An 18,763-nucleotide genomic window follows, 5' to 3' on the forward strand; every position below is an offset into this window, starting at 1 on the left:
CGCCTGCCACACTTATTTAAGGCTGGTATAGTATGGTATAGATGTGTTATACCATATTTCTGGGCATGAAGGACACTCTTAAGGAGATGTAGTCTATGTACCAAATTATAAAACCTTAGAGAGTAAAACATTCAAATAGAACAGTTTATAACCCATTAAAAATTGAGGCCCAAATTGTCTCGTTTGAAATTTGAATTAATTATCATTTTCACACTAAATGTTTGAGAACCCTGAGTAATTAGCTTGGCAACGTTACATTTTCCCTCAAGCTACATCTGCAGAGGAAAGCTGAATATTTTGTCAGGCTGGAAGTCTGAAGCCAGCTCTTCAGCTCCTTCTCCCTGCATGTTGCTATAGTGTCAATGCAGGGGGTATGAACACTATAGCAACATGCAGGGAGAACGAGCTGGAAAGCTTTATGTACACTGTAGTGTACATGCAGCATATTTTATCCTACGGGGTCCTGAATGTATCTATCAAGAGATTTCTCGCTGAAATACCAAGGTCCTTAATATGATACACAGCATGACTAGCCTGTAAAAGTAGCCCAATTCACATTGTATCCCATATGAAGTATAATAATTTGTCTTTCTGTGGAGCATCCGGGTGATATGGTCGTCTATTCTGTTGCTTGCCAGCATGGGGACCGCCGGTTCGAATCCCCATGTTGCCTCCGGCTTGGTGGGGCGTCCCTACAGACACAATTGGCCATGTCTGCGGGTGGGAAGCTGGATATGGGTATGTGTCCTGGTTGTTGCACTAGCGCCTCCTCTGGTCAGTTGGGGTGCCTGTTCAGAGGGGGAGGGGGAACTGGGGGGGGGGGTAGCATGATCCTCCACGCGCCACGTCCCCCTGGTGAAACTCCTCACTGTCGGGTGAAAAGAAGCGGCTGGCGACTCCACATGTATCAGAGGGGGCATGTGGTAGTCTGCAGCTCTCCCCCGTATCGGCAGAGGGGGTGGAGCAGCAACCAGGAAGACTCGGAAGAGTGGGGTAATTGGCTGGATACAATTGGGGAGAAAAAGGGGGGAAATTGCGGCACGGTGGCCCAGGTGTTAGCACTGTCGCTTCACAGCAAGACGGTTCTGGGTTCGAACCCTGGGGTTGTTCAACCTTGGGGGAGGGTCATCCCAGGTCATTCTCTGTGGAGTTTGCAAGTCCCCCCTGTGTCTGCGGTGGGCTTTCTCCGGGTGCTCCGGTTTCCCCCACCATCAGAAAAGACATGCATGTTAGGGTTAGTACTGCTGTCTCTGCCCCTGACTGAGGCATGGCAAGACGAACTGGAGTTGGTGCCTGGGTGCTGCATGGCAGCTGCCCACTGCTCCTTGCTACACATCCAGGATGGTTTAAATGCAAAGAGGTATTTCCCCACAGGGGATTAATAAAGTAGTAAAAGAAAAAAAAATCACCCTCCAAAAAAAATTTGTCTTTTTGTAAGGGAAGCTGCTTCTTTTCACTTTCGCGAATGGTTAATAGCTGCATCTCATTATCAAACCCAGCTTTTCATGCCGTATGCAGAGTGATGAGGAGGACACCGTCCATGGTGTCTTACACTGTTCCTTTGCATTGTAGGAGTGCTCCTGTTCTTAGTATGTGTTGTTCTCTGAGATGTCATTGTTCGGTATCACTGCACCAGTGCCACCAAAGTTAAATTCCTTAACATTTATCGTATTTGACAAGTGCCAAAGTGCTTTCGATTCTGCTTAGTCTCTCGATGTCACTCGGCACATACACAAATTGCTTGTACAGTAGAGTAGGAGCCTTTTATCGAACGAAACCGCTCGATCGAATATCGAAACCCGCTGAACGTTTGCAGCATTTGTCCTGGGATGACTTTTTGAACCGTCGCTGGCTGCTGTGCAGGGAAAACAAGTCCAAGACGCCCTTGCCACAAGTAATGCCATGCAAATCTCCGGTTGATGCCCTCCGAAAGTTGCGAAATACCATACTCCGTGTCGGTGATTCCCCCCGTCTCCTTCCACAGTCTGCAGTCTATTCAGATAGACCCCTGCCAAGCAACAGCAGGCTTTTCAATTACAAAAAACTGTTTCCCATTAAGAGAAAAAATATTTTTTCTTTTATAAGCTTTTTATGGCGCCATTACTCCGAAGCAAAGGAAGGAGTCCTTGGGTCTCTCCCCATCGCTGTGTGTGTGTGTGTGTGTGTGTGTGTGTGTGTGTGTGTGTGTGTGTGTGTGTGTCTTCATCTAAGCTCAAACTTTTGGTAACAAAAAACTACATGCATTTTACACAAACAACACAAACTTTAATAAGGCAAGCACACATACTACCATACACATAGACAAACACACACACACACACACACACACACACACACACACACACACACACACACACAATGTATAGCATGCCAGTGCAAGGCATATTACATTAAGGATGATGGATTGCCAGCCTCTTTCTTTTAATTGATAGGGACAACCAATAAGCCTGGCCACGTTACCATCAGAGTAAACAAGAGAGCTTTGATTGATGAGGGCACGCAGACACACCGGCAACTTACGGGCTTATTGTTACTCATGCTGACCTGAGCAGGATCTCCATTCAATAGGCTTATGTTGGAGTCCACCACACCTTTTCTCAACCCACACACATGCTCTCATCAAGCAGCCCAAGTCACCTCCCTATCAGGGCCATTCATGGACCAGCTCGGACATGCATCTAAAGGATATAAGCACTACAAGACAAGGATCATATTCTTTTTGGGGGGGGGATTTTTCCCCCCTTTTTCTCCCCAGTTGTACTTGGCCAATTACCTCACTCTTCCGAACCGTCCCGTTTGCTGCTCCACCCACTCTGCCGATCCGGAGAGCGGCTGCAGACTACCACATGCCTTCTCCCATACATGTGGAGTCGCCAGCCGCTGCGTTTCACCTGACGGTGGCGCGTTTCGCCAGGGGGACGTAGCGCGTGGGAGGATCACGCTATTCCCCCCAGTTCCCCCTCCTCCCTGAACAGGCATTCCCCGACCGACCAGAGGAGGCGCTAGTGCAGCAACCAGGACACATACCCACATCCGACTTCCCATCCGCAGATGCGGCCAGTTGTCTGTAGGGGCGCCCGACCAAGCCGGACGTAACACGGGGATTCGAACCGGCGATCCCCGTGTTGGCAGGCAACAGAATAGACCACCATGCTACCCGGCCGCCCAAGGATCATATTCTATCAATAACAGTAATGTGCACAGTTCAAAGCCACATACAAATACATTTAGAATTATGAAGCAGCAACCAAAGGAAAAAAAAACCAAAACATGAGGTTAATTTCAAGGATAAACTGATATGAAAGACTACTACCAATACAACTACTGCCCTTATCATTTTAATCACCATAATAGCACTAATTTGCCTTTTCAAAACTGATTTTCAGTGTTCAGAGCGCATTACGCACAAAAACTGATAAGTTAAATGTCTATGGGCTGAAAAAAAAACCACACAATTAAAAAACACCAGGCAGTGCAACAAAGGGTCACGTTTTGAACTGAATGGCAGACGTCTAGTTGTGACAGGAAGTTAACAGAGTTAACAGGTCCAGACAGGAAGAGAGTGGTGGGTGCAGCTGCCAACTCGTCTCAAACAGACGGCTCGAGCAGCGTGCTCCAGGTGAGGGCGGATGGCTGGCTGCACGTGTCCCCTCGGTGCTGACGGAGGCTGCCCTGCACACACCCGACGTAGCCGTATACCGAGGTTTGCTGCTTCCATCGCGAACGAGGACGGATGTTTGAGGTGTCAGCGCCAAATACAAAAAAAGAATAATAATTTTTTTTTGGCTGAGAATCGTATAGAGAATTCATCCACTTGTTGTTTTTTTCCACTCTTTATTTATTGACATATAAATGATTTTATTTTAATTACATAGTTTTTCAGTGCTTTTGATGTTGACGCAATGGCAGTGCAACACTTTTATTTTGTTATTGCATGTTTATTGTTGCAGCGAAATACACTTCAATGTCTGAATAGCATAAAACGAAGTTAACCGATATGTGCGACTAAAGATGACATAAAGAATTTTCAGAGTTGCTATAATTTGCATTTCGCCTAGATTTTAAAAGGCTGTCGAGTATAGCAGAGCATCTTTTTTTTTTTTGAACCACTGATTTTGATCAATTATTCATCGATTGTGTTTTTTTTCAGTGGGAATTTGGGCTTTTTCTCCACATCTTTGTGCCGTTAATGACGCCTGGCTTTCATTTTCTCGCGCCACACCCGAGATGAAAAGAGAAATAAACCCGAACCGTCCCTCAGTGTTTTTCCAATCATGCAACATAATGGAGGAACTCGGGAGCGGTGTGGGTGGGGGTGAGGGGTGGGGGGCTTTCTAACTACGTACAGCTTGACCAAAAATGTCACGCTCGTGGTGGACCAGAGCACAAGTGGAGAATGAGAAGTAGGGCCGGAAGTGGACTACAGGGAACACCCTTCCATCATCTGTCTAAACAGGCCTGGAGGGCTCCAATCATAAAAACCCCGCTCTCACTCTGCTGCCTACCAAAACATGCCAGTGGGTTTGGGCAGGATTACATATTTCTGTGTAATCTTTTCATACACTTTTTCCCTTTTTTTTTTTTTTGCAAGGGTACCCATTCTGAGTATTGATATCACACAAGGCACATTCACAGTGTTGAGGACCTGTCACTGTTACCGGCGGGCCTCATTGTGCACTCAATAATAGCCTATTAAAGTTATTCACCCCCGTCTTTCTTATCTCTGAACGAGCAGTCCTTGGCTCAGGTATTTGGTCAGTGAGTGGGGTCTGATTAGTTGATTTACTTTATTTGTACATCTTGTGAAGACTTACTGGGTGGAAATAAAAGGTGGTGCAGGTGTGCACATGGCTGGATCCTTTCAAAGTAGCCACAGAAGGCATTTCACTGATTGCTTTTTGCCCCCACAGTGCAGCACACTTGGGCAGCAAAGCCCGGCGGATTTTCAGAACTCCTAATATAACGTTATTAAGACGCCCTACAACCAAACAATGGATACACGAGGGTGGAACGTCTTCATATGTCGCTCCTGACAACCTGAAATATAATCCATATCAACCCCCCGCCCACCCGCCTGCCCTCCTTTTAGGCTTCAGAGAATGTCCGCAATGTGCATCTCAGTCGATGCCGAATGCGTTGCTACACCGGTTCAGTCATCTGGGAAGTCGATGTCAGAGGCATCAGACGTGTCGAGGAGGAGCCCTCAGCTTAGTCATTAGTGCATTGCCTCAAATCTGATTTAATAACGGGCCGACTAATCTCATCTAAGTCACTGGTTCGTCAGCGGAAGACAATTCCAACGAGGCGAATATCCGGTCATGGTCTTGTTTATACGCTGACGAAACGTGACAACCACAGGAGGCCTGAGCTGGGGGGGGGGGCACCGGGGGGGGGGCACCACGACACGACAATGGTCTCCTCTCTCTCTACTGGATGGGTATCTGCTCACCGTGTTGAATGCCGTTATCAGTGTCATCACTGGCAGATTACCGCCGCCACCACTACCAGCAGCATAACCACCTCCATGTTCATAAACGGCACTCTAACACAAGAACATGGCGGCTATAACAACAGCACGGTGTCAAAAGTGATACATGTAATGGGGCTGTGAGATGAAAGAAATATGTGCAGGGATGCTGATGGATGGATGGTATGGGCATGTATGTGAGGGTGGATCATCACATGGGGCAACAGCACTTCCCACATGGTGAAAACTTGATCAAAAAAAACAAAAACAAAGGAACAGCCATACAGAATGACATTATTCAACAAATATCACCACGCTTGCTGGAGCTAACGTAGCATTTTTTCATGTGTGTGTGTGTGTGTGTGTGTGTGTGTGTGTGTGTGTGTGTGTGTGTGTGTGTTTCTCCAAACTGCAAATCAGAGCTATATATCAACTTCCAAATCAAACCTCAAGCTTGCTAAAATGTACTAAATAAAAATGTTACACCCAATAGTAAAGGTCAAATCAACAGTCATGTAACATCAATTTCATCTACTTATAATTTATAATCAGTTTGTTCCAAATTTTGCCATGTATGTTTTTTTGTCTTATTACTGATGTTATATATCATCCTTATAATGTCAGTCTTATTACTGATATTATATATATATCATATGAACAACTTTATACATACTAACTTTATTTTTTTTATTATACCAATACTCTTTTCGACAGTCAGGTGTGCAGAAAAGATTATTGGTGCCAAGTTGCCCACCATCCAGGACCTGTACACCTCCAGTCAGGAAATGGGTAGGCAACATCCCTGCAGACCCCTCACACCCTGGGCACAACCTGTTCCAACTCCTGCCCTCTGGTAGGCGCTACAGAGCACGGTACCCCAAAACCACCAGACACAGGAACAGTTTGTTCCCCCTCGCCGTCACCCTTATGAACAGTTAACTCACTGTGCCACCGTGCAATAATCCTGCAACACTACAATACCACTGTACCTACCAATCATATATATATTTACTAGGACAGATACGGCATTACCCGGGGAAAATGTTCTCACCAAAACAACCAACACGATGTGATCTTTATGATATAATCGATGATGAAATATAGGATAATTTATGATATGATACACATGGAAAACGAATGTCGAATAAACGAATCTTATCACGGAAAATTATCAAATGTCATGATTTTCAATCCATTCATCAAGCTTATTTGCCAGTGTGTGTATTAATCACTCCGTGCTCTAGCGCCTCAGGGTAAACCGCGTTGCGTGCCTTCAGGCTAGCATTGACAATGTTAGGTGTAGTGCCTCCCTTGACCACTGGAAGAATTTGCTGGAAGTCTCCACAAAGCATCGTTGGGATCTTTACAATATAAGTGATGATTAAATATAGGTTAATTTATGATATGATACATGTGATAAACGAATGTTGAATAAACAAATCTTATTAACGAAAATTATCACGTCATAATTGTCAATCCATTTATCAAACTTCTTTGCCAATGTGTGTATTAATCGCAGCAGATCCGCCATCGCTGAAAATCGCCACATAATAAACTCAGTTTCGCAAATAAATCCAAATTTTTACCTCGTTTTTGAAATATTTTTCGAACTGTGCAATCCTTGGAAAGCGCTAATTCTAAAGATACCTTTCTTTTTGTTCTACAGTGAGTATTTCTGGAGTTTTACACGAACATACAAACCTACACTCTTGCTTTATATATATAGATTTCAGTCTAAAATACAAAGGTGCCATATATTCATTCACTACTGTCTGAATAGGCTGTATACTGTACATTAAAAAAATCCACATACTACTTATATGTACACTACCGTTCAAAAGTTTGGGATCACCCAAACAATTTTGTGTTTTCCATGAAAAGTCACACTTATTCACCACCATATGTTGTGAAATGAATAGAAAATAGAGTCAAGACATTGACAAGGTTAGAAATAATGATTTGTATTTGAAATAAGATTTTTTTTACATCAAACTTTGCTTTCGTCAAAGAATCCTCCATTTGCAGCAATTACAGCATTGCAGACCTTTGGCATTCTAGCTGTTAATTTGTTGAGGTAATCTGGAGAAATTGCACCCCACGCTTCCAGAAGCAGCTCCCACAAGTTGGATTGGTTGGATGGGCACTTCTTTGAGCAGATTGAGTTTCTGGAGCATCACATTTGTGGGGTCAATTAAACGCCCAAAATGGCCAGAAAAAGAGAACTTTCATCTGAAACTCGACAGTCTATTCTTGTTCTTAGAAATGAAGGCTATTCCATGCGAGAAATTGCTAAGAAATTGAAGATTTCCTACACCGGTGTGTACTACTCCCTTCAGAGGACAGCACAAACAGGCTCTAACCAGAGTAGAAAAAGAAGTGGGAGGCCGCGTTGCACAACTGAGCAAGAAGATAAGTACATTAGAGTCTCTAGTTTGAGAAACAGACGCCTCACAGGTCCCCAACTGGCATCTTCATTAAATAGTACCTGTTAGAGCCTGTTTGTGCTGTCCTCTGAAGGGAGTAGTACACACCGGTGTAGGAAATCTTCAATTTCTTAGCAATTTCTCGCATGGAATAGCCTTCATTTCTAAGAACAAGAATAGACTGTCGAGTTTCAGATGAAAGTTCTCTTTTTCTGGCCATTTTGAGCGTTTAATTGACCCCACAAATGTGATGCTCCAGAAACTCAATCTGCTCAAAGAAGTGCCCATCCAACCAATCCAACTTGTGGGAGCTGCTTCTGGAAGCGTGGGGTGCAATTTCTCCAGATTACCTCAACAAATTAACAGCTAGAATGCCAAAGGTCTGCAATGCTGTAATTGCTGCAAATGGAGGATTCTTTGACGAAAGCAAAGTTTGATGTAAAAAAAATCTTATTTCAAATACAAATCATTATTTCTAACCTTGTCAATGTCTTGACTCTATTTTCTATTCATTTCACAACATATGGCGGTGAATAAGTGTGACTTTTCATGGAAAACACGAAATTGTTTGGGTGATCCCAAACTTTTGAACGGTAGTGTATATGTCTTCTTTTACCGTTTAATATTTATCTCAGCACTCTGCACTTCTTTGCACTATTTGCATCCTGTTTACAGTTCACAGAAATGGTTTCACCTGTATATAGTCATTCCTGAAGATTGTTGTGTTGTTATTCTGTGTAAATATACATTGGGAGCCACCAGGCCGGAGACAAATTCCTTGGATGTGCAAACACACTTGTCCAATAAAGACGATTCTGATTCTGATATGGGCGGTACGGTATGAGGTGCGGCTGCCTCACAGCAACAAGGTTCTGGGTTCGAACCCTGGAGTAGTCCAGCCTTGGGGGGTTGTCCCTGGTCGTCCTCTGTGTGAAGTTTGCACGTTCTCCCCATGTCTGCATGGGTTTCCTCCGGGTGCTCCAGTTTCCTCCCACAGTCCAAAGACATGAAGGTCAGGTCAAGTCAAGTCAAGTCAAGTCAATTTTATTTGTACAGCCCATTATCACAAATGACAAATTTGCCTCAGTGGGCTTTACAGCAATACAACATCCTGTCCTTAGACCCTCCCATCGGATAAGGATCAACTCCTTAAAAAATAAAAATAAAAAAATCGGCCGTACTAAATTGCCCCTAGGTATAAATGTGTGTGTGTGTGTGTGTGTGTGTGTGTGTGTGTGTGTGTGTGTGTGTGTGTGTGTGTGTGTGTGTGTGTGTGTGTGTGTGTGTGTGATGGCCTGGCGGCCTGTCCAGGGTGTCTCCCTGTCTGCCGCCAAATGACTGCTGGGATAGGCTCCAGCATCCCCGCGACCCTGAAAGCAGGATAAGTGGTTCGGCTAATGGATGGATGGATGGATGGATGATTCTGATATATCAATTATAAAGGAACTCCCGTTATAATTTTGGCACTGACACTGGCACGGTTTGGCATATATGATCATCTTTTTGTTTTTATTTTAGAATTAGACACTATATTTCAGATGACACCCCTTGCCCCCTCCTCTTTACTGTGATAGTTGCACAGATTTTTGGGCGACTTCAATTTTCACTGTGACGTCCAGAAAAGGGCTAGTCCGGACAAACCAAGGGAAAAAAAATCTGTCTATGTATACATCTACATTATGCTGCAGATAAACATAGGCATAAACAGATTGAATTTCACCACATCCATGTTCTGGATCCTCAGAAACATAGAGTAAATATTGGCATTCTTATTCTCATATGTGTTTTAGGCTCCTTAATAAGCTCATTTAAGTACACTAGAGTACCTAATGAAAACATCACTGAAACAATGCACTTGCAAGGGTTTAAAAATACAGTGTAAAGGGGAGGCAACACAATGTGTGTACTTTTATTGTTCTGTTAAAACTAAGTATGTTAGGGGTATTTCTTTATGTGCTTGGAATGTATTGTTGCTCTGTCAAAATACCTCTCCATGAGTTAACACAGGGGAGAAAACATTGAAGTAAGGGTACTATGGGAGAAAAATGTCTTTATGCATGCTCAATATCCCAAAGAAGGTTGAATCAGTTCATCTGGGTTAGGGCCAGATGAACTGATTCAACCTTCTTTGGTACTACGGGAACGGAAATGTTTTAACGCCACTAACGGTGATGTGGGAATACGTGCATAGTCTGGAGCATTGCTGCCATTGTGAAAAGTCAAAAAGTCACTCAGGTTGTGAGATTTCAGCGACAAGTTATTCTGTAATGACAGATGACATTTCTGTGAGGTTGCATCTGGAGTGCTTGGCGCTGACGCCGAGCTGGCCTTTCACTCTGTCTGCCTAACCAGCACTCACCAGCATGCTATCAGATCCAACACACACACACACACACACACACACACACACACACACACACACACACACACACACACACACACACACACACACAGACGAAATATGGAAATGGCAGCCATTGTCATCACTGTAATGCCCCCTATCTTCTTGTATCGTCTCAGTTGTTTTGCAGATGCTGCAGTCTGCACTGCTCTACAGCTCTACAATGTCCTTGAACATTTTTTTGTGAAAATATTCTGTACATTTTGTTCCATTTTTAGTCATTATTCTTCTGTTTCTTTTGGTCTCTGTATTTTTCAGATTCTCGTTCTCTTTCTTTGCCCCCCCCCCTCATCGTGGTGCAGAGATCGGGATTGGACCTGTGAGGGCTTGTTTTCAGTGTAATCCCCTTTTCAAATGAAGGCTGAAGTGAACTGAACTCATCCCTCCCCTCAGTTTGGGCTCTGAAGAACAGCAGCAGCAGCAGGCAAGCGTAAAGGCGAAGTGTGGCATGGGGGATTTTCCTCAAGTGATTCATTTGAACTTTTCCTCTCTCTGAAATTGAATCACAGAGGCCCCGCGTGATCAACACCGCAACACCCATATAAGCCACGCTATCTCGGTTGTCGGAGCTGTCTCTGTCTGCAGCTGGACCTGAAGCTCTGGAAGGCAGCACCTGGGCAGGTCTGGGAAGCTTGTGGTTTGGTAAGCAAACAGCGTGCTGTTCAAAATGTCGCCATTGTTTCATGTAAAGTCAAGCATTTAAGGGAGAACACCCACCGGGAGGCTGACCAGCTTTACACCCCCCCCCCCTTTTCTCCCTAATTGTAAACGGCCAATTACCCCACTCTGCCGAGCCGTCCTGTTTGCTGCTCCACCCCCTCTGCCGATCCGGGGGAGGGCTGCAGACTACCACATGCCTCTTCCGATACATGTGGAGTCGCCAGCAGCTTCTTTTCACCTGACAGTGAGGAGTTTCACAAGGGGGATGAAGCGAGCGGGAGGATCACGTTATTCCCCCCAGTTCCCCCTCCCTGCCGAACAGGTGCCCCGACCGACCAGATGAGGCACTAGTGCAGTGACCAGGACACATACCCACATCCGGGAACCCACCCGCAGACACGGCCAATTGTGTCTGTAGGGACGCCCGACCAAGCCGGAGATAACACGGTGATTCAAACCAAAGATCCTCGTGTTGGTAGGCAATGGAATAGACTGCTACACCACCCGGACGCCACTTAACCAGCTTTACATTTTGACAACTGAGTGGAAGCAAATTGGCTGGTTAAGTAAGATTAATGCAGCACTGACGGACACTATTGCCCGCCTGTATTATGAGTGTGATTTAAAACTAGGGATAACTTCACAATGAAATGAATTCATGACTGATGACAACATGACTTTGAATAACTTAGTCCGCTTTTCCTTGAATAAACAAATCTCCACGATATCATTCTAATAAACAATCAATATCCTCAACTGGACAGAGGAAAAAGACCCCCCTCCCCTCGGCCGCAAAGTGATTTTTGTTTTTTGGGAGCTGTTTACCCTCAGAACATGTAGATTCAATTAAAAATGGAAATCTTACTCAGATATTTATATTTCATCCATCCATTATTCAAGCCGCTTATCCTGCTCTCAGGGTCGCGGGGATGCTGTAGCCTATCCGAGCAGTCATTGGGCGGCAGGCAGGGAGACACCCTGGACAGGCCGCCAGACCATCACAGGGCTTTTTATATTTCAAAAGCACAACATCTGTGAGCAAAAATATGTTATGGATGATGCAATGGGGGTTTCCACTCGAGGTCTCTTTAATTTCAAATATCAGTCTCTTTTGTCTGGCTATGGGAAAGAAAATGTTGCATTGGAAACTTTCCAATATCATTGGTATATTAAGTAATTATATTTTACAGGGTGGCTTCCCCATCATACAAGAATAATCTATATACAATTGGATTACATTCAGAATATAGAGTAAAAATGACAAAAGTTCTTGTAAAAAGAACACAGTATAAAATATTTATTGGCTCAATCTTGTGCCATTTGACAAATAAATGTGCATTGAATTTGCATAGACTGTGCCAAGAAAACGCCTTTATTTGTAACTCGCTTTTCAATAGTCTAAACTGTAAAACTGTGGTTTTGAACCTAATGGTGCTGGGACATTTTGGATACATTATTTCTCAGGCACATTTTAAGCATGTACATGCACCTTAAAAGAAATAATACAAGCCAAAGAATTCATTATCAAGAACCACATATCCACCAACTCAAGGAATGCAATTCAAATTCATAAATCTCATAAAATCTTATGTATGCTCCGCATATTTTAACTATTTCTCCCATTTCCAAGAAATAATAAATATAGATGTAAATATGAATATAAATAATAGCCATATGTATTAGATTTAGGTGGTGGTTCAGGAAGTTGCTGGTTAAAGCTGCTGTAAGCAGCTTTTGAGAGGTGAGCAATTTTCACTCAACACCCAGCAAAAAAATCTAGTCCCCCCCCCACTCTGCTCTCTCCTTCTTTTCCGTAACCCCTCCCTCCAAATCAACTCCATGCACGTGGCTGAGTACGCCCGTCATAACTGGCAACATTTTATGCTGTCGTGCAAAAAATATTTTTATCTCAGCGAATCTCCTAGTTATGCCAACATCGTCATTGTGAAGCACTGTTTTCATTAGAGGTGAAGTATTTAGAAAGATTGCTGTTTTCAAATGAACGGGCTGCCCAGCATGTGCACCGCATGATTGGCATTGATTTAGGTAGGCTCCTTAGCGGTGATGGGTTGTTTCATTTGGATTTATGGTGAATCAGAATACTAGAGCCCGACCAAGATTGAATTTTTGAGACCGATACCGATACCGATACTGATTTTTGAGAAGAAAATTTCACGGATTACCAACATGCCAGCCAATATAGTGAATTTTTGAGCTGGAATAAAAATGATATGGATATAATGGATGAAATGGATGTATGTAGGGCACTGCGTGTTTCCATATTTCAACGATGGAAACGTTACCTTGTGTAAATTGGCAAATAAATTGATCTTGTCTGCCATTGCCTCAACTATCCCATACTGTTTTATAGCAAGGCGTCTTTATGCTGGCTCCTCATTACCTCATTTACTTCTACAACCAAAAACAAGATGCACCCAGTGAGGGCAGCAGAAACATTTCTAATTATTATTGCAATTGTAATCATCCTCGTGTTGCTGCGATGCCCCGGCACCGCCAGCGAGACGAGCACACGGGGAAATGCTAATCAAACATCATCCCAGCTCCATCAGCTCATTGGTGGCTGGAGTACAGCAAAGAGCCTCTTCACTTCTCCTTCAAGGGTGGATATAATCAGAGCTGGAATCCATCCGTACTTCCTCCCCTGGGGGGGAAATGGAAGGTATAGCCTCTGTAGAAATGTACCAGAATAAAAATACCACATGGACGGTAAATGGCTGTAGAGAATGAGAATTTATTTATTTGGCTTGTTTCATCACACTTGCAGAACACTCCCGCGATTATCAATAGTGGCGTTTCCATTAAGCCGGCTAATATGAAATCTGATGTTGCAAATGGCTTGAGGTGGTTTTTGTTTTTGCAGAAAATGAGTTCATGCGCTAAACGGCCAATGCAAAAACAATTGCTGAATTCGAAATGAAATGCAAAAGCTTGCTTAAAATTTACTTGACAACCGAATGGAAAAAGCTAGCGAGTTTTAGTTTCGCTGTAATATCTTTCTTCCGCAAACTCTTTCTCTCATCAGTGTCCGGGTAGTGCAACAGTCTATTCCAATGCCTACCAACACAGGGCGAAGCCGGTTCGATCCCCGTGCTACCTCCGGCTTGGTTGGGCGACCCTACAGACACAATTGGCCGTGTCTGTGGGTGGGAAGCCGGATGTGGGTATGTGTCCTGGTCGCTGCTTTAGCGCCTCCTCTGGTCGGTTGGGGCGCCTGTTCAGGGGGGAGGGGGAACTGGGGGGGGGGGTAGCGTGATCCTCCCACGCGCTACCCCCCTGGCAAAACTCCTCACTGTCAGGAGAAAAGGAGCGGCTGGCGACTCCACACGTATCGGAGGAGGCATGTGGTAGTCTGCAGCCCTCCCCGGATCGGGAGAGGGGGTGTAGCAACATTCGGCACAGCTCAGAAGAGTGGGGTAATTGGTCAAGTACAATTGGGCAGAAAAAGGGAGAAAAATTAAAATAATTTAAAAAAAAACTCTCTCTCTTACTGTGTGTAATACAATATGAACTATAGTGTGTATCATACACACTATATCAACAATGGGCAGCATAAAACAAATTTGTATTCAAGTCTAACAAGCATGCAACATTGCCTCTCTCTCGCTCGCTCTCTCTCAACAAACACTCTCCTACCTCCTCCCACTGGTGGATGTAGCGGATGAGCCTGGAGAGGCGCAGGAGTCGCAGCAAGCTGAGGATTTTGGTGAAGCGGACAATCCGGAGGGCGCGCGCCGTCTTGTAGAAGTCCGAGTCAATGCGCGTCTCCACGATAAGGAAGATGTAGTCCACGGGGATGGAGGAGATGAAGTCCACCACAAACCAGCTCCTCAGGTACTTAATCTTTATATGCTGTGGGTCCAGGATTATCTCCGTGTTGTCCTCTTTGACGATGCCCGTCCTGAAGTTGAGCACCAGGTCCATGAGGAAGAAAGTGTCGGAGACAACATTGAAGACAATCCAGGGCGGGGTGTGCTCATCCTTGAAGAAGGTGATGCCCACGGGGATGATGATCAGGTTACCCACCATCAGTAGCAGCATGGTCAGGTCCCAGTAAAACCTTGTGGAGAGAAACAGAGGGAGAGACAAAGAAAGACAGAGTATTTATGGGGCCTGGAAGAGAGACATTTCTGTTCCAAAGAGGCATTAGTATAATGTTTACAGGAGGCCAAACACCACTCCCCCTACAGCAGCTTGTTTGTTTGGTTGTTGTTGTTTTTTATGGTAAATTGCCCAATCTTGATCCTTGCAGTCCAAGAGAAACCTTGATAAACGTGGTTCAGTTTGCACCTAGTTTCTACTGTCTGTCTTACCTTGGCCATAGGAGTCAGGCGAGACCAGATATCATTGAATTTTTGTTTGTTTTTGTTTGTTTTTATTTCAGTTTTACTCACTCAATCACAAATTCATTCACAAATTAAGTCCATGAAAAACCTCCAGGTCCTCTATAAAGTCTGTCATCTTTGCTGAAGCATCTCTCAAGGCTTTTTCATCAGCAAAAACAAATGAGCAGAAATGGATGAATGCATTTGCAATAAAAGCGTCCTACTCAAATGATCATGAAGGGCAAATGAACATAGGATGAATATCATTTATAAATTTCGGCTATGGAATAGGGTTGTAGGTGCGTGATTACAATGCATTAACATATGTAATGAAATCGGCTACAGTTACTGATAAATAGAAATTGTCAGAGTAAGCTGTTTCTGCAAAATGTAATTACTCATAAATATGTCTAAGGTAGAAAATGGTCATGTTGATTGTATAGAAATATAGCAAAAAAGAAATCAAAAGGAAAAACAAGCTGAAACAACACAACACAAGCAGCACAATATCTGGAATGGCAGCACAGCATCATGATGCAGCAGTAGAACTGACTGACATTGTACAAAAATACAAGAACGCAAACACATCGAAGAGAACGCTTAAGTAAAACGTGGCAATTAAGCAAATTATAGTTACGCATAAAAATGTTCTTCATGCTCACTTTTACTTTGTAAGAGTTGTCATCACATTCCTGTACGGGTTGGCCATTGCTAACCCTAAACATCACAGAGGACTACACAGATAGACAAAGAAAAATAACTGAAAAAAACATATGATATGAAACTATATGAGGATTCTCAGACTACTTAGTATCGAAGAATGACTACCAAATGTTAGATACAGTATGAATATGACCATCACAATCTATACAGTAAGGTTTATTTGAGGCAGTAAATGATAATATTATCTGATGTGGCACAGTGAGCAAAACAATAGACACAATGAAGATGCACACATGCAGGCTGCAGGTGCACATGCACACGCACACGCACACACACACACACACACACGCACACACACACAAGCAACTGTATGTATATGTGTTTGCCTATATATCTATATCTATATCTCCATCTATCTATCTATCTATATATATATATGGAGGAAAAAAACTTAAGCAGCTGATGAGTGCGTGACACACGAAACAAGCTTGTACTGCTATGTATTAAAAGTTTTGATATTGATATTCCGCTCCTCATTAGTTGAGCACTCTCATCAACACCATTGACGGTTTCTGGGAGAAAAAAAACGCTATGTATGTATATATATATATATATATATATATCCACACACACACACACACACACACACATATATATATATATGAAATGGTATAGAAGCAGAACCATTAACGTTATGAACTTTTCTAAAATCTTTGTCATATATATTCTAAAAAGAAAACTACAGGGAGCCATTATAATGGTCCCCCTTCATGCATTTATCCCACACCTAAGCCCTGCTAAAGGTCAGCGATGGTTAACTGTTAATTACAAAGTGTACTGTGACCTCCTCAATCTTCTAAGACTGATAGCTTGGATATAAATTACACTCTGCTGGTTATGTAACTGAATTCAGTATGTCAAGAGTGATATATCCATTGACCTCCATAGATTGCATCATGAGGCAGGTAATGCATTGTTGACTGGCTCAGTGGGCTTCAATGACCTACCAAGCCATAAAGATTTGTCTCCAAAATAAAACGAATTTCAGTCACAGGCACAGGAGGAACAAGTAAAAATGGATAGTACACACATAGCTATGACATCCTCCCCCCCCCCCAATTCTATTGCAAGATAGCTGCACTACACAAATGACTGTAACAGCCAAGTCCTGTAATAAAAGATCAAGTTTGGCTATGCAGAAGTAAACAACTGATGGGCCGGGAAATGGACCATGGTTTCACAGGGTCATGGTGCAGAACTCGTCCAAAAACAACGCTGCTTTCAATTCAGTCAAGTCAAGTTTAAATATAAATCTATTTTCTAAAATGTTAAAAAAAAACAATGTTCTCAGAACAAAACAGAGTATAGAAATTAAACAGTGGTGACTTTAGACTCTTTTTAAGGGTGCTCAAGCACACCTAAATCTCATCTCAGCACCCCTAAAAAAACAATAGTTATTCTTATCAATTATTATTATTTTTTGAAATCGTTACCAACTTCCCATAAAATACAGAATCATCCCGTATTTGTAAACTAAAAGACATGTTCCGTATTGAACTGGCACGGGATGCACTTTGGTCCATATTTTTTGAGAATCAATTCAGCGCAAATCTATGGGAGAGAAATTATACAGTTATCAAGAATGGGCAATTCGCATGAGGTAGAAGGAAACCCTCCTGCTCTGTTATCCTCAGCCTGTCTGTCATGTTACGTTCCACTACCCAAACAGAGAATGTGTGCGTTACCGCCTGACAGCGGCGCAAGATTAAAAAAAATGGCAACCTGCGAGCATAGTCCGTGGGCAAAATAAAGAAGAGATTACAAACATACAGAAGGGAATGGGAAAATGATTACTGATGGCTGGAATGCACGAGTGAGAATGTGTACAGGGCCAACTGCACCGTCTGCCAACAGGTTTTCTCCATTAGTCACCGAGGAATTTGTGACATCAAAAAACATGCATCGGGAGAAAATCAGAGGCTGTGGGGAGTCCTCACAACCAGTTATGTGGTCATTTTTATGTCATATCTCTACATAAGTACTACTGAAGTGTAATGCAGGTATAAGAGCAAGACCCGTCGTTTAAGTCAAAAAAAGCAGTAGCTAATCAAATATTTGTTATAGGTCCACAGTAGTCAGAGATCCTCAGTCATATAGTCCCCGTTTGTCTTCGTTTGATGGCTGGGAGAGCTGGTGCTGGATCGGCTGGGAGAGCTTGGTCTGCTGCGTCCTGTGGGCCCAGGGATCACAGTCCTGCCTGGAGCTGTGCCTGAAGAGGAAACACTGAGGGTGGTCTGACAGGACGCAGAAGCGGGGCAGACTAAGCTAACTGCTAGCCCAAGCAGACCGGCAGTTCCAATAACACTGAGGGCGGTCTGGCGGCGGCCTCACCTAGCTTTGAATGTGTTTTTGGCGTCATTGTGTGGAGTGTGGGGATGTGTGTCGAAGGTGGGAGAGCTGGTGTCAGATCGGCTGGGGGCGCCTGGTCTGCTGCATCCGGTGGGGATCACGGCCCTGCCTGGAGCTGTGCGTGAGGAGGAGGTTTTTTTTGTAGTTTGGATAGATGTGTTCTTGTAGTTTGGATGTTTTGTCTTTGTGTTGCACTGCTGTGGGCTGGGGGGAACGATATTTCGTTTAATTTCATGTACTACGCAAGTGTATGAAATGAAAAGAGAAAAAAAAATTTCCTGAGTCCTGATTCCCCCACCGGCTTTCATTATTTCTATTTCAGGAATTTGACAGCAAACTTGTCTGAGATCTTAAAATGCTTGTAAAATTGAAAATCAGCACTGTTCTACACTTCCTT

At 43.5% G+C, this 18,763-nt stretch overlaps 1 protein-coding gene across 1 annotated transcript in view; it reads right to left on the minus strand.

Annotated features, from left to right (window-relative positions):
* The window catches only part of hcn4 (hyperpolarization activated cyclic nucleotide-gated potassium channel 4), a 116,546-nt gene that overhangs the window by 68,441 nt on the left and 29,342 nt on the right, over positions 1–18,763 (minus strand). Inside the window, exon 2 of the mRNA XM_056279376.1 lies at positions 14,606–15,029. Within this exon, the coding sequence (XP_056135351.1) occupies positions 14,606–15,029 (424 nt within the window). The remainder of the gene's footprint in view (positions 1–14,605; positions 15,030–18,763) is intronic.

The sequence above is a fragment of the Lampris incognitus genome, chromosome 4 (genome assembly GCF_029633865.1).
Source record: "Lampris incognitus isolate fLamInc1 chromosome 4, fLamInc1.hap2, whole genome shotgun sequence".
Classification (NCBI taxonomy): Eukaryota; Metazoa; Chordata; class Actinopteri; order Lampriformes; family Lampridae; genus Lampris; species Lampris incognitus.